Consider the following 20,573-nt stretch of genomic DNA (forward strand, 5'->3'; position numbering starts at 1 on the left):
ACCTGCCATCCACAAGGGACAAGTCGACTGTCCCCTTTCCCAAAGAGAGAGAGAGAGTCACCTGGTGTGGCTTCTTCACTCAGAGGACAGCCAGGCTCAGACAGGGGCGCCAAAGTGCCCTCCCTGTTCCCCGTCCCCCATCCCTACCCCCCACCCATGAGGGACACTGCCAGACCAGAGCCTCTCTCTCCAGATTCTGCTGCCCCCTCTAGAGCACTAACAGGAAAGGCCATCTATCTGTGAAGAAAGAACATGCTAGAATACCTACGGTCCCCACGCAGGAACCCTCAATTCGGGTGAGTCGGGTCCGGGGCTCCGCACCCCATGGGCTGGGGCTGAGTTTGGAGCAGAGCATCGAGAGGAGCTGGATGGAGTCGAACGGACTGAAACAGGAAGCTTTGGTTTTCCAGGACAGCGGGTCTGACATGCCGTAGGTGCTTAATAAACGCTGTGAGCGGAAGTGGAGCCTGGGACACACTGAGCATTTGTTCAGAGGACTTTCTGGATTCGTGACTGTCTTCTGAGAAGCTTGAGCCCTTGATTACTGTCCTTGGGGAAGAGCAAAGACAAAAGCAACCCCCCAGCCAGAAAAGCCCCTCAAACGTCAATTTTCGTTTCAGAGGGAATTCCGGAATGAATGCAAGCGGCAGATCCCCCAGCAGGCGGCAGGGAGGGCAGCAAGAGGCACACGGACCTTGGCTTTCAGCTGTCCGACCTAGTCTTTTCCTCCCAGGGAAGAAAGCCCTGAGCGATTCTGTGGGATTTCACTTGGGTAGAAGCTTGGTCTCCGTCGTCACAGTGAGCTTCTAGCAAATAACCATTTATGGGGTTGGTTCCTTAAAACAAAGCTGGGACATCAGTGAATTTTTTAAATGTCACTTTATTCTGGTACTTCTCTTAGAACACGGGGTTTACTGCGGGGAGGAGTTCTGGTGTGTGTCGCACGGAACATCACCCTCCCGCAGTCTGGGGCGGCAGCGGAGGGCCGGCCCCGTGGAGTTTGGCTCCATCCAGGGGCGTGTGCAGCGCCTTACAACGCCAGGCTCAGGGCGAGGCCTAGGTTGGAAGGGAAAGCAGAGTGGGATCCGGTGAGCCACAGGAAAACAGAGAAAAGGCTGAAAACCAGCCTGGAGTCTGGGTTCGAGGCAGGACTGTCCCCCATGAACAACTCAGCTGGAGGCACACCAAGGGGGTACAGGTTTCAATGCTGGGAACTCACCCGCACAGCCAGGGGCAACACAATGACCAACCCAACTTGTCGGAGGCAGGCCCCTGGCCAGGGCGGCCTCTGCCATTAAAAGATGGCGCCTGGCTAGTTGCCAGGTGAGGATTGCCTCGTGAGACTCAGCAGAACACCCAAAGAGGAAGGAAACAGCATTGGTTGCTAGCGAAGTTGTTCGTTTAGGTGCACAGCCTGATTCGCTCCCTCCTGTACCCTGCTCGCTGATTGGTCATGTAAGCGTATATAAGTGTGTAGACTTGCGGAGAGAAAGAGAGAGAAGATGCATCCGAACCAGGGTTCTTGTCGACCTTGCGGGCCGAGGGCGATACCAAATTACTCACTTTTATCAATACTGCTGTTTTCACTTTCCTCTGACTAGTATTTGGGGTTTACTTATATTAAGTAAATTTATAAAGGTTTTATTTATAAAGGTTTTATTCTGAGGATTTTATTTATTTGAGACAGAGACAGAGCGAGAGCACGAGCGACAGCATGAGCAGGGGAGAGGGGCAGAGGGAGGAGAAGCAGACTCCATTCCATGCTGAGCAGGGAACTCCAGGCCGGACTCGATCCCAGAACCCCGAGATCATGACCTGAGCAGAAGGCAGACACCCAACCTACTGAGCCACCCAGGTGCCCCATGAAGATTTTAATACTAAATACCAGCCTCTCCCTAGCTTCAGCATTCTGGCTAGATCTTCCAAGTGAAGCCAGCCTCATCCACAAGTAAAACCACTCACAAGGACACTCCGGCTTGGAAACTAGAACTGAAAGGATCGTCCGCTGCCAGCCGGTGTGGACACCGGAGGACTTGTGACCCGTTATTCGTGGATCCTTTATTTGAGAACCCACCTACTTGATAAAATTTATTTGCAGCTTCAAACTCCACACTCGCACGCTTTGGTGGATGTGTGCAAAGTGGCCAAAAACGTGAGTGGCCCGACGTGCCCGCTTGAGCCGAGCACAGGCAAGGCGAAGCCCTGCCCTCTCACTTCAGCTCTTGCGGTCCACAAGCGTTCCTTGGGGTCTGATTAGTGCCACGTTCCCAGCATTTTATTTTCACTGGTGACTCTCGCGGTTTCAAACAGCTGCTTAGGTGCTGTCCTGAGCCCTGGGCTGTGATGGGATTCACCGGGCAAGCGGGCATGTGGCTAAGCTTCTCGAGGATTCCTGGTGCCATTGGCCGTGAGCTCCGTGCTACTGCGTCAATGTGTATTCAGTGAAGTGCCTTTACACAGACACCTGCAAAACAAGGTCATGAAGAGACCAGCTGACAAAGACGGGAGGCTCCTGGGCACCTTATCCAGTCCGTTTGTCCCCTGGAGGCAATGATTTGCTATTCACTAAACCAGCGTTCCTGCTGGTCTTCAGATACGTGATTACCATGACTAAAAGACTCAGCTCTATTTAAGCGTGTTGCCTAACAAACAAAACCTATTTTACTTTTTAATACTTTTTCTGTAATTTTAGCACATCTTGATATAATGAACACAGTCCCCTGTCGTGTATGTAGGACCTACAGGATCTGCGCCATGCAAAGGATGTGAATGCATTTCTGTTCTCGGGCAGAGAAAAAACTCATCCAGTCTTTCTCTCTGGCTCAGTCCCCAACTCCATGGGGCTGGAGTCCAGGAGAGCTAAGGAGGTAGCGCTGCCCCCAAGAACTGAAAGGGACTTCGGGAAGACAGCTGTAAGGGACAAGACGCTGAATGCATTTTTGGACAGGTTGACCCTGCAGAGGGCTGTGTAGGATAATGGGCAGGGAGGTCTGGATGAAGGAGCTGGGTCTCAGGGCCTGAGTCTCAGGGAACCTGGAGCCACGGGTGATGCCCAGGCAGGAGATACCGCGGGTCACCTCCGACAGGCCAGCCCTGAGGGCCGATGAAGCTAATCATTCGACCACATCTGCCCACACCCCGTGCCTCACCTCCACCCTCAGACCAGCCCCCTCGCCCCTGCCTCTGCTGTGTAACACCTACCCAGCATCACTGCCCTCCAAGGAGAGGCAAACTGGTTCTGTGTGCCACCCAGATCTCCAAAGACTCAATGAACGTTTGGCAAAAAAAAAAAAAAAAAAAAAAATGCATAATTTATTTGTACAATATTTCACAACTGAATTTACAGTTTAAAAAAGATACAAAAGAAGATACAAAGAAGACAAACAGTGGTCACAGAAAAAGAGGTTAAGGAAGGAACACATTCTCACCAGGACAGTGCTTTTGGAACATCTGACTTGGGGAGCAGGCGGAGTGCCAAGGGTTGGGAAGGCCCCCGAGATGCTGCCGCCCAGGAGGCACGCAGATCCCGGGAACGGGGCCCCACGACCTTCCGCTTCAAGGTGAAGCCCCAGCGGTAGAATCCTTCCTTCTTTTCTGGGAAACCAGCAGGCCTGAGCGAACGCAGAGCCTTGGAAAGCAGTATTCACAGCCAAGAGCCCCGGAGCCCCGAAGCCCCCACTCGGCAAACCATGGCCCTTCCCTCCCTGGGAAGCCTGAAGGGCGACAGGGACCTCGGGGAGTCCGGAACGCCCCTTCCTCTTCTGCGGTGCTGGCCCAGGCACTGCTGCTCAGCACCTGTGTGCGGGACGCTCTGCAGAGCAGTTCAAGTTGGCCACTGTCTTGCGCTTGGCAAGGACGATCACTTCAAAGAGCCAAACGCAGCAACTACTTCCGAGGCGTGGGCCAAGACTCCGCGAGCACTGAGGTAGTAACACGTAGAAACTTGACATGCAACAGTGTATCTTCAATCATGCATCCCTGATTTCCCCTGGGGTGACCTCGATTTGCATGTGATTAGCAGGCTCCAGAGGGTCGGCAGGGCACCCCATTCTCCAAGGAAGAGGGGGTTGGAGAGCAAGGCTAGGTCTCCCTCAGGGGCGCCCCACCCCATGCGCAGTGACCACCAGCCCAGCCGTGCTCAGAGGTGGCGTGTCTGCAATGGCTTTCCTTGTTCTGAGGGCTCTGTCCACGCTCTTGCCCTCGCGAGCAGGAGCAATCTTGTCTTCAGCCATGAAGGGCTGGTCCCCTGGTTTCCAGCCACCACCCGGGGCTGCTGAGAAGGCACTAAAAAATGATCAGCAAAGACCCCTGTGGGTTGGCCAGGGGTAGCCCTAACCGGCAGTGACCCCAGAAGCTTGCCCTGACCGTCCCCCCCAGATTCCTCCCTGTCTATTGCCAGCCACCCAGCAGCTGAGAAGTCACTAGCCCCAGGTGCATCCAGAAGTGGTCCCCGCAGTGGGTTCGGGAGGAAGATCCCAACACGGCAGGCCCCCACCCCCTGTTCTGCACTGGCCCTAGGTGCCCACACCCCGCTGGGCCCTGTCACCCCTTTCAGACGAGGGGTCAGGGAGCAAGGGCCTGTGGCCTGCGCAGAACTGTGGAGAGCGCCAAAGACAGACAAAGGCACTATTTAATAACAATGAAAGGACCTTCCAATCATTTCTAGAAATACATGGTGCCCAGAGAATGAAGAACCGGCCCCTTCACTTTCTCACGGACACAGTGCCAAGGACACAGGGCACATGGATTAGCTGTTTGCCTGTTTCAAATGGAAGAAAGAAATGATGTTATTTCTTCAGCCATAAAAAAGGTAGCCAATTGTTGTTTTTGTTTTCTGCTAGACTGACTTCTAACCAAATGAGCGAGTGAGGGGGACCAATAGATATTTGTCGTAGGAAGGTCAAGGAGTTGGGTGGCCCCTCTGGATTGATTCAGGAAATTTTCAACTTTCCGTATCTGTGGGCCCTGCTCCTGGGCTCCCAGGGAAGCTGTACCCCAATTCCGGTCATCACCACCTCTCCTTATATCCGGGAACTCCCGCTGCTCCCCCAGCCCAGGGCACAGAAATCTGGCTCGCTCTGCTCTCTGCCTGTCACCGCAGTTGGGTAGGAGTCGTCTAGGGATGCTGGGGAGCAGACCGGGCTGAGCCCACCTAGGAGGCATGGTCTGCAGGGCACAGGACAGCCCGGGGACAGCGGGCTCTGGACTCGGAAAGGCTCCTGGATCTTTGCAGGGAGCCATGCGGACTGCACACCCACAGACTTCCGGGCTCTGACACCAGACTAGGAGCCCTCGGGGAAGAGGGGGACAGGAAAGTTACCCTCATTTGTCGGTAAATCCAGTCCGTAAACACCGTCACGTTTCCGTACACGCCTGGCCTGTTAGCTTTGGCGCAGCCCGATCCCCAGCTCGTGTCCCCAATCAGCCACCAGATGCGGCTCTTCAAAGTGACCAGGGGACCTCCGCTGTCACCCTGGGGGACGCAGCAAGGGCAGAGGTTCAGACCACAACCCGCGCACACAAGCGGCCACGCGCCGAGGGCGGGGGTCGAGGTGGGCGCCCCGTGGGAGTCACGCGTGGGGGCGCGGGTTTCGGGGCTCCCCGAGAAGGGACAGCACTATAATTCGCAGAGACCACGTGCGGGTAACGAGTCTGCGGGCACCAGGCAGGAGTTACCAGCTGCTGACCGTACTTTTAAATAGTTCAGAAACTTACTTCTGCCCCCCCCACAAGCTGACGAAATAACCCCCGGGGGCGCTCGCGGAGGGCAGCACGCGCGTCCCCAGCCTCAGCACCGCGCATGGCCATGGCCTGAGGAGCAGAAGCGGGCTCGGTGCGGGAGCGCGGACGCCCCTCCCCCCACACCCCTCGCGGCATCGGCGCTCACCTGGCAGGAGTCGGTGCCTCCCCGCAGGTAGCCCGCGCAGATCATGGCCGGCGTGACCAGGCTGTTGTAGACGTACTTGCTGTTGCACCGCCAGGGCTCGATGAGCGGCACCATGACCGCGTTCAGCTCGTCCGAGGTCTTCCCTGAGGGGAAGGACCACACGAGCTGCCGCGGGCCTCCCTCCCCCGCGACAGGACACCGAGGGGCCCGGCCCCTCCCCGCCCGCCCTGCTCCTCCCGAGCCCTGTCTGTCCCGGGACCCGGGTCAGCCTCGAGGCGGGTGCTGTGCGCTCGGTGCTGCCGGCTGCGGGTGCTGTGTGCTCGGTGCTGCCGGCTCCGGAAAGCCATCCGCGTTCTAGAATCTCCTCTCTCCACCCAGCCACGCGGTTTGGGGCTCCCTCTTCACCAGACCCTTCCTGGGTGGCCCCGGAGCTTCCACACACTGCCCCACCTCTCCGCTCCCCTGCACGTCCAGCGTGAGCCCTTGCCATGAGCCCTACAGCTTCCCTCCTGCCTTGACACCTCCACATGGCTGTCCTCCAAGCACCACGGGCTCCAGGAACCAAAACAGAGCCTCTTCCTGCTCTCCTCAACCTCAAATGCTCCTCAAATGCTCACCACCCAGTGGCCCCCGCTCAGGCCATGGCACTACCACCACCACCACCACCACCACCGCTCCCCCAGGGCTCAGATCACAAAGCACAAAGCTGCCCTCCCTTCCCTGGGTCCCTGGGTCCCTCTCCCGCCTCTGCGGACATCCACTCCATCAGCAAGATGGTGGCTCCGTCCCAAACGTGCACTGGTGTCCCCCACTCCAGCCCACCACCCACGGCTGAGCTGCCAACTGGTCAGGCAGGACCACGCCACGCTTCCCCACACTGGGGTTCAGCCCCCTCCTGCCTGCATCCTTTGCACTCCCCAGAGAGCCACCAGATTACGTCATTCTTTTTCCAAAATAGGATTTATTTGAGAGAAGGAGCACGTGTGCAAGCAGGAGGAGAGAGAATCCTCGGTTAGACTCCTCTCTGAGCACGGAGCCTGAAGCGGAGCTTGACCTCAAGACCCTGAGATCATGACCCGGGCCGAAATCACAAGTCAGATGCTGAACCGAATGAGTCACTCCCGTGCCCCTGTTCTTCCCCTTAAAACCTGCCGATGGCGTCCCATCTCACGCAGAATAAAAGCCAGCGTCCTCCCCATAGCCCATGAGGCCCCGCATGGCCCACACCTTCACCCCGGCTCACCGCGCCCCAGCCACACCGACCCTCGCCTCTTAAACAGCCTGGTCATTCGGATCTCAGCTCCAATGTTGCCTCTTCCAAGAAGCCTTCCCTGACCACCTCTTCAAAGCAGCCAGGCCCTCGCTGTTACAACTTCCTGCCGTTTGATAGTCCTAATTCCGTTACCTGGTTCCTGGCTGGCCACATTCTGCCCCCAGACACCCACGAGAAAATGCGGACATTATCCGTCCTGTTTCGTTCTGGGCTGTGCTCCCAGCCCATGGGAGGCGCCCCACAAATCCGTGCTGATTTCCTCATCTGTCTTGGCCGCCGCGAAGCCGGGCACACAACCGTAGGCTCACCCGCGGTATCTGTGTTCACACCGGACGCTGGGTGCCCGGCTGGCCTGCCCCTCCCCGACACGCACCCCCACGCTGCCCCGCCTGGAACTTTTCGGCTTGCTTTAGAGGAGGTGCACATGCGCCGCACACACTTCTCACACGGCCGCGAACCACGCGTAAGATGCCTCCTCGCACCACTAAGCGCTTGCAACAGGAGGGAGCAGAACCAGGATTAAACCCGGGACCTCCCCCTTCCAAACCGCATGCTGTGTCCCGGGGGACCTCACCTTTCTCGTGGGTGGCCCCCCACCCGGAAATCCAGCAGGACTGGTTCGGCTCCAGCATCATGCCGGGGTTGGGCAGACACACCGGTTTCACTTTGTCTGCTCCAGAAGAGAACACACGGTGAGCGAGTCTGGTCTAACCAAACGCTTCCTGCGACGGTCTTCCCCTGGCCCTTCCCCACCTGTGCGCGGCCGCTCGTGGGAAATTCCAGATCCCTACGTGTTCTGGCACTCCCGCTTCCCCCCCTGCACCCCTCCTTCGTACAGGCGGGGTGCTCCCTTCTCTGGAGTTACTTGCAAATGGGATTACTGCCTCTGAACATTCACATTCGGGGAGCTCCCCTCCCCGCTGCACCTCGGAGGCCCCTTCCGGACACCACCCCCACCGACCAGCTCCTTCTGGGTCCAAACCGTATCCCAACTTGAATCCAAACACCTCGAGGGGAGGGACAAGGCTCTGCCTCGTCTGTACCCAAGCGGGCTGGAACATTCCGCAGGGACCCTTGCACGGACTACAATGGCCAAACACGAACCCAAGGGGAACCCTGTGTGTTTTTTACTGTTGTAAACTGTGAAGTGTCTTATTTTGGTGGGGGTCATGTGAAAACGGAAAAGTACTGACAAACGTTAGACCAGCAGTTCTCAACTACAGGCGATGTCTCCCCGAGGAGGTTTCCAGCAACAGGACACACTGCTGTCACAGCGGAAAGGTGCTGCTGGCCTCTGGGGGTGGACGCCAGGGCTCCCACTCCGTGTCCCACCCCGCGCAGGAGGGCCCCGCAACCGAAAGCGGCCAACCCCGAATGTCCACGGGGCTGTGGCTGGAGCCCCTTCCAGACTTCCGCATGCTGAAGAAATCATCGCTCTGTAAGGGGCAGGACGCCCCGCGAGCCAGCCCTCCGCACCCCTCCCTCCGGTTGGTCAGCACGGCCCAGGGTTCGTTCCTATCCACCTCTGTCCTTAAGACGCAGCGTAAGTGGCGCGCGCCTCAGGGACACCGGGGCGTACCGCTGAACGTCAGAGGCGTCTGCAGCTTCATTAGAGCGATGTCATTGTTCTTGGTCTTGGAGTCGTAACTGGGATGGGAGATCACTTTCCCCACTCGGTATCCGTGTCCGTAGAACATGAAAGACTGTCTCAGCACGCCCGCGAAGACCGTCCAGTACCGGGGGTTGTTCAGGGGTCTGGAGGACAGAGCCCAACGCCGCTCAGTGTCTCGGCAGCGCGAACATGAAACACTCACGTGGTGACTGCAGAAGCCACACGCCGGAGCCAGGTGTCCCAGAGGGGCATGACCCGCTAGAAGCTACATGGGAGGCCAGCAAGCTGGTCCTGGCTCTCCCATCCCCCGGCCCCTCCCCCTACGTCGCCACGAGCTCCTCCCTCCTGTGCTCCACATCAGCCTGCAAACCCTCCAGGTGCTGAGACACTTTCTCTTGGGCCGGATGCCTCCAAAATGAGGTTTCACACCTCCTTTCTGGCGGGACAGAGTCTCACCTACCTTTATGTGGTAGGCCATCTTCTGGCATACAGTAGGTGCTTAATAAATGTGCACCAATGTCTAGACTCTAGGTCTAACAGCCATCTGGGCATTAGCCTTATCGAGGGGTTTCCCTTGAAGAGAATCCTGGATCCCGGCAGCCGTCAGGAGGCGGCGGGAGAAGGGAAGGAGGGAGACCTCGCTCTGTCCACCCTCCCCACAGCCCCGGGAGGCGGCGGCTCGCCTGTCCCGCAGGGGTGCAGAGGGGACACGGTGGTCAAACACCTTGTGTGAACGGCCGAGGCCACACAGCGGGGAGATGGCAAGGCTGGGACCCAAGCCGGGCACAAGCTCCCTCTGACTCAGAACAGATCTGCTACATGAACTTTCCTCCCAAATTCGGATGCGACCAAAAAAACTCTGTTTAAAGGAAAAGGCCAACACTGTAAATGCTGGCCGCCCTCCCCGCTCCCCACCCATCTGTGCAGGCAACACCATCACCAAGGCTGCCTAACTGCGGGGCCCAGGGAACCCCGGGCAGAGCAACGCAAGGTCCTCCGGTGTGCCGTCTTGAGGACAGGCATCCAGGAGAGACCAGGCCTCCCGAGGACTCAGCTAGGATGCAGGCTGGAAAGGGTCCTGCTCCCAGCATCCCCCACACGGCAGCCCGCCCAGAGCCCAGCATGCTGGGGCGCCCGCAAGCACCCGCTGGGGGGTGGGGGATAGGCTTGGCTCTGCTGCCCACGCACGAGCCCACCGGACCCTCCAGCAGCATCACGAAGCAGGTGCCGTGCCCCATGTACAGGCCAAGAAATCAGAGCTTGCAGGGGTCCCCCTAGCCCCAAGCCATGCCCGAGACCCCCTCACCCCAAGGACTTACTCCTCCACACAGTGGGCGGCTGTCACGATCCACTCGGGGGTGATGATGGAGCCCCCGCAGACGTGGGTGCCCTGCACGTGCAGGCTGACCTGCCAGGGCCAGTCCCCCGGGGACGCGCTGCTCCCGCCCACGATCCGGCTCTGGCGCATCGTCTTCCCCGTGACCCCGCACTCTGAAAGCGACAAGCACTGTGCCGTGGGCACCAGCGGGGCCGACCCGCCGGCTCCATCCACGTCTCCTGCCAGACTACTGGGGCCCTGCGGCTGCCTCTCGGTCCCACTCGTTTGGGTCTGAATTCGACAGAGTGTGTCCTAGACGCTCCCCGGACCCCCCCAGACCCCAGGGAAGCTTCTGCTGGCCTTCGATGCCGCCTGTCATTTGGCCCTGATCCTGTCAGGGTCTCCTGCACAGCCAGGTGGGGGATCTTGGATAACAAGGGGCCCGGGCCTGCTTGAATGCTCAGAGGCCCCAAGGTTCCTGAACAAAGCAAAGGCGGGTGGGGAGGAGAGAGAGGGGGAGGGAGGGGGAGGGAGGGGGAGGGAGGGGGAGGGAGGAGGGGGAGGAAGGGGGGGGCAGGGAGCGTGAACCCGCAGTGCCTGGCCTCCTGCCACTTGTGCCAAGTTCTTTGCCAGAAAGGGAGACGAGGTTTCCTTTGTGGAAACCCGGGGTCACCGGTGGGGAAAAAGCCTCGTTTACAAGACAGAGCCTCCAGATGGGAGGGGGAGGGTGAAGCGGGGGCCTGGAAAGCACAGGGAGCAGCTCACCGTGGACCAAGACCAAACGAGAGAGCGGGAGGCTGGAAGGGGGTGCTGCAGTCCCAGGGGATCCCGTCTCCGAGCCCCTCCCGTCCCCTGCCCTGTCCCCATCCCCGACAGCGTAGAGGAGCGGGCTTCCGTCAGTGTCCCCCCATGCGCCTGCAAACTGCTGGAGCGTGGGGGTCTCATGCCCCACGAGGCGGACGGCGAGGGCTGGAGGATGGGGCAGGCACCACGCTCTCTTAGGGCCTGAAGCAGCTTGAGCTGAGCCCAGCCGGGAAGCAGTGGCCAGGACCCCCCGGGAGTGGCTACTGGATTCACCTCCTGAAAAGCTGAGCTTTGGACCCAGTAACAGGGCCGGGCCACCCCAGAGAGGGGAGCACAGGGACGGTGCCTCCCACACGGACAGCGGTTTGGAAGCTGTAAGTAATCCCCACCCGGGGATGGGAAGAGCCACGGCCTCCAGCCCCACCGGGAGGGGGGCAGGAGAGGGGGGGCCGTTAGGTTCCCGAGACTGCCTGTTCTCAGGGGACGGCTGTCCTGGACCCGAGGCTGAAGGCACCTCTAGCACACCGTCTTCCCAGAAAGGTGTTCCTTGCAGGGAGCCGGGGTGCGGGCAGGACGCAAGGCTTCCAGACACATCCCAGCCCATGCCCCCACCTCCCCAGACACCAGGGAGGCATTTCCGAGCCTACTGCGTGTTCCCTGTTTAGGGGGGTAATCGAGAATCACTTACCTATACAACGCAAAGAAACCACTGTTTTCGAGGCGCAGATGTCACTGCAGAAGAAGAGGGGACACTCTGGTCACTCTGATGCTCAACCCTCAAAATACTTAGAAATAAACATTTTCTTCCAATGTTCTCACGGCCCGGCCTCCCCAGTGTGGAAGGGCCCACGACCGAAGACCCGGATAAGGAGAGCAGATCTACATGGGGGCACCGAGTCCAAGCCCGGCTTTCAAGTCTCCACTATGTGCCTCTGGGCGGGCTACGTCACCTCCCCGTGCCTCAGTTTCCCCATCTGTAGAGTGGGATGAGAAGGGTACCACGACGGAGTGGCACCCTGTAACATGGCTACAATTTTCATCCCCAGGACTCGAAGTCAGCCCCTGGTTTTGTCCGGAAGCCATCCGGAAAGTTCCGGGTTCCTGCTTTACAACCGCACGGAAAGCAAGGGCAGCTGATCACTGACTCCGGAACCAGAGAAAAGTTACTCGTTTGGGAGGGAAGTGTTTGAAGTTACAGCTGAAAGATGAATGACCAACTATACATAGTGAGGGAGAGAACCAGCCCTAAGGTGCTGGCAGGAACCGCGTCCCAGCCACACGGTCGCCGACAGCCCCCTCTGCTGGCCACCAGGAGGGATGGCACCCATCTGCCAATCTCACCGTAGCCCGGCTTCACGCCCGCCCCCTTCCAGAAGCAGTGCTGAGATTCCAATCACAAAATCACCCTCGCTTCCTAACCGCACCCGGTCCAGAGCCAAGCCCTGCTTCCTGGAACCTCCCCAAAATGATCCAACAAAAGCTCAAGTCTGTTGTACGAAGTGCCCTCGGCCACCCTCACACTGAGAGCCCCGTGCTTCCCTGGACACTGCGGGTCCTGCTGGTCTTGGACTGCGGGGCTTAACCACCCCGAGAGAGGCCACGTTCCCATGAAGAAAAGAGGTTTTCTGAGAATCACGAAGCCAACCGTCCTCTCCGTGGAGGTGCCGTGTGCGGCCGCTCGGACCCCAGTGGGAGCCTCTGACCCGGGTATCAACGCAAAGGAAGGAGCCTTCCACCCGCCCCCCCACATGTACGGGCCACCCCATGCCAGCCACAGACTTCCTCGTCTTCCCTGCCAAGCCAGCGGCCACCTCGTGAGCTCCCGGGGCTCTCGTGGCCAGGAGGCAGCCTTCTGTCCCTGCTCAGCCCCGAAGCCGCAGGGAAGTGTCCGCAGAACGGAGACACCCAGCGTTTACGAAGAGCCCCTGCAGCTGTGCTTAGCAGAACACAGCCCTGCTGTTTTGATGCCTGCACCTGGCGAGCACAGCCCTCCTCCTGGGCTCACCCTGTCACATTCCTGGGGACAGCCAGGCTGGGCGGCTTGGGCGGAGTCAGCCCCCATGCACCGCGGTCAGCAGCCACCAGGAATGCAAACTGCTCCAGCCTCCCACTCAAGGGAAGGAGGGGCGGCATGGTGACTCCCAAGTCGAGGGCAGCCCCTGGCAGCTGGCCGACGGGGAGGAGACGGCTTGGCTGGCCACCTGGGGATGAGCGATAGGGACCTGGGAGCGGACCAAGACCTACGCACAGAGGACACTGTGTGACTTTTACGTTAGAGAACATTCAGGTAATAATGATGATCCCGGGAAGACAGCAGGACACTGATGCGATCTCCGGGAAGCAGGATTCCTGGGCTGAGACTGGCAAACACCCGCGCAAAGTGCGATCAGTTGGTCCCCAGGTCTGCGACCCTGAGGCTTTCTCTGGACACACACCCTGTACAGGTAGCATGTACGTCTCTAATGTCCAGGGAGTAAAGAAAAGCAGTAAGGGGGCGCCTGGGGGGCTCTGTCGGTGCAGCGTCTGCCTTCAGCTCAGGTCATGACCTCGGGGTCCTGGGATCGAGCCCTGTGTGGGGCTCCCTGCTCTGGGGGGAGCCTGCCCCCCCCGACTTCCCCCTCCCGCTTATGCTCACTCACTCTCATTCCGCTAAATAAATAAAATCTTTTTAAAAAAAGAAAAGACAGCGGTACGGAGAACTCGCCATTTTATGACGTCATCCGATGCCGTCAAAGGCACCAACAGTAAACAACCCTGAGCTGCTCCCCAAAAATGAACCCAGAGCAACCAGCCCCGCTTACGGGTCCCCTCTCCCGCCAACGAGAAACTCAGCGACACCCGGGATTCCGGCTCAGGGAAAGCAGCCTCGGCACGGACTCCCCGTGGTGTCTCCCGGTCGCTCGTTACCCATCTTCTTAGAGGGAGAAAGGCACCGCCCAGCACCTGTGGTACAGCTTCTTGTACAGGTCCGTATTGCCGGCACTTGTGTTCAGCTTCATAAAGCTGGAGGCTCCGCTGTCATCCACGATCCCTTGACTAGAATAAAAACTATTCCTAAAAGAGGCAGAAAACGTTAATTAAAACAACGGCTTCCCGATAAGCAGCCCCGAGTCCTGTGCCTCTCATCGGACTTCTCTTGCAGGGGGTTCCAATTAAGAGAAACACCGACGGGCATTTGGAAAACAAAACCCCAAGTTCAAATCAAGTGACCTTGGGTTAGAACCATCTCGTCCACTGCCCGGCAACAACCTGGAGTGTCCGGTAAAAGCTCTCCACTGGCCTTTCTCTAAGCTCCCAGGATCAGGGAGCTCCAGGGTCAGGATAAAGAAACCAGAGGACAGGAAGTGTGAGCACAGGAACTTCAGGAAAGGGACAGACGCTGAAAGCCGTCCGGCTGTAACCTCCCCTCAGGTCCTGAGCTGTGAGGGGGGCCTCACTAGGTCATCCGACTGCAATCTGAGAACGGCATTTGGAAATAGTACGCTAGCTAAGATGCCAAATTTCTTATCAAGTGGTAACTAATTTTGAAAACCGGCCTCTGGCGAACCCCTTAGGACTGCACAAAGGTCATATGGGGACACTCCAAGGAAGAGGTGGTGGCATTAAGGTAACATGGCCCAGCCTTTCCCCGTGGGCCCAGATGGCTGCCATGCCCTCCGGGGGATGCTCTGGTGAGCCTCCGGCTGGGAACCCCTGGGAAGGGCCCTCCTGCCTCTCCCACCCTCCCCGTGGCCCCGGGAAGGGCTGAATTCTCTTCCACAGAGATCTGATGTCCCTTCTCTCCTGTTCAAAGGCTTCGGTGCCTCCCCCAAGCATGCACAGTGAAGGCCAAGGGTGATCTCTTCCCTCTGACTCCCCCAGGGACCCGCCCCTGCCCATCTCCACCGAGGTCCCATGGAGGACCGCGGGGGAGGTTAAGGCTTCAACTCTGCCTAGAGGCTCCTGGAGAAAAGCGCCACCAAAGACCCTCAGCTAGCACCTTGGACCTTGGTGACCCCCGAGTAACGGAGTGGGACGGCAGTGAATCTTGGTCACCAGAGGCAGGAAGGGGGCAGGGGAGGGGGGCACGCAGTGGGCACCTGCTGGCTTCCCCGGCCAGCCCTGGGCAGGAGACCAGTGTCCCGGCGTCGGTGTGCCGGGACATTCAGGGAGGAACGGAGAGGATCCTTCCCGGGTTTCCGCAGCTGGGGCCACACTCACCGGTAGCCCATGTCCTGGCAGGCGGCCCTCCCGTAGCTGTCGCTCCAGTCGTCCTGACACACGGGGTGCCAGGACTTCCTCTGGGCAGAGTACACCTGGAGGATGAAGTTCGGGCCGTAGAGGCGAACTGCAGCAGGGGAGAGGCTCTGTGAGCTCCGGGAGGCCGTCCGTCACCCCCGAGCCCCCAGCCCTCGACACAAAGGCTCAGAGGGGGCCGCACCGGGTCCCTGGTCCCCAGGCACGGACCACCCCGGAGGGGGCGTCCCCGGTCTGTCCCTTCTCAGCTCTCGCGTGCTCTTGACCCCACAGAACCGAATGCAGGCGCTGGGCCGAGACCCGCCCCGGATGTTCAGCAGCAGCGTTCATCCCAACGGCCAGAATCGGGGAAGCCTAAGGGACCGTCCGCGGAGGAACAGACAAAGTGCGGTCCATCTCCACCACGGGGTACCCCCAGCCCTGAAAGGAGCCAAGCGCTGGCCACGCTTGCACCTCTGTTCGCCCCCGTTTCTGTGAACTGCGCCGAGTAGGAAATCCACAGCCACAGAGGGCAGGTGAGCCACTGCTTGGGGCCCAGGGCGGGGGAGGGGCAAGCGGGGGTGGGGGGAACCCTCAGCCTTCCCTTAGCAGGTGACGAAGTATTCCAGAACTGATGCGGGGATGGCCGCACTTGCGTGGACGTGTAAAAACCACCAAACTGTATAATCTGTTTTGTTTATTTATTTGACAGAGAAAGAGAGAGATCACAAGTAGGCAGAGAGGCAGGCAGAGAGAGAGAGGGAAGCAGGCTCCCCACTGAGCAGAGAGCCTGATGCGGGGCTCGATCCCAGGACCCTGGGATCATGACCTGAGCCGAATGGCAGAGGCTTTAACCCACTGAGCCACCCAGGTGCCCCCCCTTTTTTTTTAAGGTTTTATTTATGTCAGAGAGAAGGAAAAAGAAAGAAAGTGCACAAGTAAGAGGGAGAGGCAGGCAGAGGGAGAAGCAGGCTCCTCGCTGAGCAGACAGCCCGATGTGGGACCCTGAGATCATGACCTGAGCCCAAGGCAGACATTTAACAGATGGAGCCCCCCAGGTGTCCCCAAATTGTGCATCGTAAAGGATGAATTTTATGGTATGTGAATTACACCTTGATACGCTGATTTTTTAAAAAGTAAGTGAATAAGGTAAAGGGTTTCTTAAAAATGACCTTGAAACGATCCTTTTGAACAACAAGCTGACCCCTCATGCCCTATACCCTGGGTCCCAGCGGGGTGCCCCAAGCTGTGCCTGGCGCCCTCACACACGCTCTACCTCTAATCCAGCAGTGCCTGACCCAAATGACCCCAGTTCTTTTGCTTAAAGAAGCAGAACATTACAGACCTACTTTAAGCCTCGCTTTATTCCGGTGCCTTCTGGATCCAGGATCCCGAGAATGTTCCCTGTGAGCGGCCGCGTGGAGACGGGCACAGCCACAGAGTGGGAGCCCGTGCGGCCGCAGGCCTGACCCGGGTCCTGAACTAACAGAAACGACCCTGAAAAGGGCCGTGAAAGAGGGCCCGCCGCGAAACGCTCCGTTCCAGGCCATGCAAAGTCGAAAAGCGTGTGAAACCGTGAAACCGCGCTCTGAGGTCTGGGGGCGGGAACCATGGGATGTCGAATGTGAAAGGAGAGCCGGTCACGGCAGACCTCATTCCCGCCGCCCGTCTGTGGCCACAGCTCCCTGCATGTCCTGAACGACACCTTCCAGCGCAGTCCCTGCGGAGCCCGCAGCCCCAGGCTCATCATTTCCTGATGCTTCCGGGGTGAGTGACCCCACACGCCCCGGGCCAGCCAGCCACGTGCTCCGTGGGTGCTCCAGCCGGACAACAGACTAGGACTGTGCGCTAAAAAGAGAAGAGCCACCAAGCCAGGAAAAGCCAGGGAGGAAGCTCAAGTGCCTATCACAGCGAGTGTCAGAAGCCCATCTGGAAAGGCTACAAGGCATAGGATTCCAACAGGTGGCACTCTGGAAAGGGCACAATTATGGAGATAATAAAACCATTCGTGGTTGCCGAGGCCCAGAGAGGAAGGGGTGGAGAGGCAGAGCGCGGATGGTTTTCAGAGCAGTGAAAATCCTCTGTATGATATGGGTACGATATGACGGTGGTTACGGGTCACGATGCATTATTCAAACCCACTGTCCAAGTGCAAACACATTATGCATTTGCCCGCATGCCAAGAAAGAACCCAAGCATGAATTGAGAACTCAGCTCACTCTTCATTAAGAAGACTGTATTAATCATGGACTCATCAATTAAAATGAAAGCCCCCTACCAGCACAAGTGTTAAACATGGGGCAGATGTGTGCGGGTCGGGGACCGGGGGAGTCCGGACCAGACGCTCGATCCTCTCTCTACACACTCAACACTTCTGAAAAATAAGGTCCGCTAAGTTTTCTAAGAAGTCACTGGAATTAAACATAATTTCAAAATTAAAAATAAAACAGACTCTGCGGCACAGCAGAAAGCAAAGGAGACACTGCCTTCTGGATTTGTGGTCATTTTAGAGGCTTTTTTCCCCTCCGGTGTCTCTGTGATCAAACGCTAACAGGGAGAGGTGACGTGGAGTCAGGAGGACACCAGCTGGGACGATCACCGGGGAGTGGACACAAGTGTCCCACTTGGTATACCTGGAACTAATATTCCCCGGCACGCTCACTAGCTGGCATATGAGTAAAAACTTGAAGGGGCACCAGGGGGGGGGGGGGGCTCAGTCGGTGAAGCGTTTGCCTTCGGCTCAGGTCATGATCCTGGGATCCTGGGACTGAATCCCGCATTGGGCTCCGTGCTCAGGAGGGATCCTGCTTCTCCCTCTCCCCCACCCCCTACTCATGCTTTCTCTCTCTCAAATAAAAATAAACCTAAAAACACACACACACACACAAAAACTTTTAAAAAAACGCTAACTGGGGAAACATGACAGTTGATACACCAGAGAGCTGGAGATGGTCTCAAGTTCAAATTCTTTTCCTCAGTCTTAGGAATTTTTCGGCTTTGCTGAGGTGTAACCGACCAAGGACAATCGCCTACGCAGGAGGGGTACGACCCGGCGTTTGGAGGCGGCACGCACACCCTGTGAAGCGGGCGGACGTGCCCACCGCCTCACGCAGCGGTCACCGTCCTCCGCGGGGAGAACGCCTGAGGTCCTCCCTCCCACCCAGTCTCAAGTGTGCGAAACAGCGTGCTCCCCAGGCCACCCCGAGCTGTGCTTCAGTATCTCCCGTGACACCGAACGGTCCCGGAAACCATGGCCACGGACACAGTACGTGTAATTCAATACACATACGCATATTCGAGAGCAGGTATGCTCTGAGCAAAGAACGCTCCGCGCCTGTACTGGAACGCTCTCCCGGGATGGGTGATGCTCCAGCGTCAGAAGACGCGCGTTTCAATGACAGTAATTTCCGCTCTAGGGGGGACGAATTAAACGCACAGCAAAGGTGTGTTCTGATCTGATACAGAGGACACACGCAATGCCGTGTGCACCCAATCTTGTTTTCTATCAGTAATTGATGGGGAGTTGTACAATCCCGAATTCAGCTGGGTCGATCAAATTACACACATGCCAACGCTCTGACCCAGCGGTCTTGTTTCTGGGGGTGTTTCTCCCTGACGTGCTCCTACGGTTGGAACACGCATGTCATGTCCATGGAGACGAGGGGACTCCCAGGGCCCTGAAGCCACACACCAGAGCACAGAAATGGTCCCCAGGATGTGTCATCTGTGCCATCAAGACCTGCCCGTCAGCTGGGCACTGGGCACGGAGAAAGGAGGGCAGCAGGAAACAGACACACACTTATGTGCTTTTTCACTTAAAAACTCTCCGGAAGGAGAAGCTAGAAACACCTATTGCTGCCTGAGAAAGAAGCGTGATTGGCTGGTGAACGGGCACGCGCGTGTGCGTGTGCACATGTGTGTACGTGTGCGCGTGTGTGAGCACAGCGGGGGACATGGAGGTGTCCCTGCATATCCTTTGGTACTTGCTGATGCTGATCTGCTTGAGGACATTAATTCAAAGTATTTTAAAAAACACAACTTAACCATTAAGAGGAGGGAGGGGGGGGTCTGCAGGACACAGCACGTCTGCTGGAGTCTGTGCTTGCACACGTGCGTGCCCACACGTGGAAACACCGAACGCCATCACACAGGACACCTGAACCGCGCTCCACAAGCCCAGACGCCCCCGACTCAGGAGAACGGTGACAAACCATCATCAGCAACACACGGGGGAGACTCAGCTGTGTTCTAAGTTGCAGGCGCGAGTGGGTCACTGCCCAGCACAGACACTCCCCGGCGCAGGCGTGGCACGCAGGACCGAGAGGCTCCAGTGGGGGACAGGTGACCCCAGGGGCCCTATGGTGCCGATGCCGGGGCCCACCTTCCTCTCCGGACTCCCCGCGATGTGCCCCCCATAGGTGCCAAGACTGGGCAGGGAGGGCATGCAAGGCAGCAGTCCTCACCCTGGAGGGCACAGGACTAGGCAGGGGACCCACATTCCCCGCCGGCCACAGGCCTCCCCGTGCTTAAATAAAGGGGAGGACTTAGGGCAAACCTGAGGGGAGAAGGGAAAAGCTTCTGGTCATAGTCCTGGTGCTCCCTCGGACTGCAACTTTGAAATTTGTTTAAAAACAAGAGGTTCTTGGGGGGCCTGGGTGGCTCAGTGGGTTAAAGCCTCTGCTTTGGCTCAAGTCGTGATCTCAGGGTCCTGGGATTGAGCCCCGCATCTGGCTCCTTGCTCAGCAGGGAGGGAGCCAGCTCCCCCCCCCAACCCCATGCCTGCCTCTCTGCCTACTTGCGATCTCTGTCTGTCAAATAAACAAATAAAATCTTAGGGAAAAAAAAAAAGGTTCTCAGTTAAGCGTGTCAGAGGGGCGCAGTACCACAGGGCCACGGCCACAGCCCCACAGCCAGGCAGACGGGCTCACACGTTGTGCCAGAGGACAAACTACAAGGTCATCAGGAGAAATAAGCCAGCTGCACACCAGAGGCAGAGGTCAGCTACACGCACGGCGGATAACGCCAGCTCCTCCACGTCCGCCCACCCACACGACACGGAAACAGCCCACGGACGGTCCCTTCGGCAGGGGCCAGGCCGGGGTCAGGGTCACGCCGCGGCTAACTGTCCATGGGTACAGGCATCTCATCCGCACACGCACCCTTTTCCAGGACATCCACTCCACCTGCCCTGAAATCTCTCCTAACGATTAACAGAAAATAATAAAAAGCCAAAGCCGGGTGCCTCTCTGTGACGAGAGATCCCCACCGTGCTGAAGGTGAGCAGCTTGAAAATACAGAGCCCAGCTCCGCGCTTGGGAGCCCGCTGTCCCCCTCCCACCGCTGTGAGGCTGGGCCAGCAGTGTACTCCGAGCCTGGGTCCTCGTCTGCGGTTAGAGCATCTGGGTCGCGGTTCAGTGACCTCCCCTGGGTGCCCAGGACGGGGCGCAGTCTGGGCATCAGGGCA

At 58.3% G+C, this 20,573-nt stretch overlaps 1 protein-coding gene across 3 annotated transcripts in view; it reads right to left on the bottom strand.

Moving 5' to 3' along the window:
• Positions 1 to 3,285: 3,285 nt before the first annotated feature.
• TMPRSS2 (transmembrane serine protease 2) overlaps positions 3,286 to 20,573 on the bottom strand; it is a 33,988-nt gene continuing 16,700 nt past the window's right edge. For all 3 annotated transcript variants that reach the window (XM_059164772.1, XM_059164773.1, XM_059164771.1), the window contains 9 exons: positions 15,095 to 15,221; positions 13,838 to 13,948; positions 11,583 to 11,626; positions 10,092 to 10,263; positions 8,740 to 8,915; positions 7,735 to 7,830; positions 5,888 to 6,030; positions 5,321 to 5,473; positions 3,286 to 4,759 (listed from right to left, as the gene is read on the bottom strand). In XM_059164772.1, the coding sequence (XP_059020755.1) occupies positions 4,748 to 4,759; positions 5,321 to 5,473; positions 5,888 to 6,030; positions 7,735 to 7,830; positions 8,740 to 8,915; positions 10,092 to 10,263; positions 11,583 to 11,626; positions 13,838 to 13,948; positions 15,095 to 15,221 (1,034 nt within the window). In that variant the 3' untranslated portion in view covers positions 3,286 to 4,747. The remainder of the gene's footprint in view (positions 4,760 to 5,320; positions 5,474 to 5,887; positions 6,031 to 7,734; positions 7,831 to 8,739; positions 8,916 to 10,091; positions 10,264 to 11,582; positions 11,627 to 13,837; positions 13,949 to 15,094; positions 15,222 to 20,573) is intronic.

The sequence above is a fragment of the Mustela lutreola genome, chromosome 2 (assembly GCF_030435805.1).
Source record: "Mustela lutreola isolate mMusLut2 chromosome 2, mMusLut2.pri, whole genome shotgun sequence".
Taxonomy (NCBI): Eukaryota; Metazoa; Chordata; class Mammalia; order Carnivora; family Mustelidae; genus Mustela; species Mustela lutreola.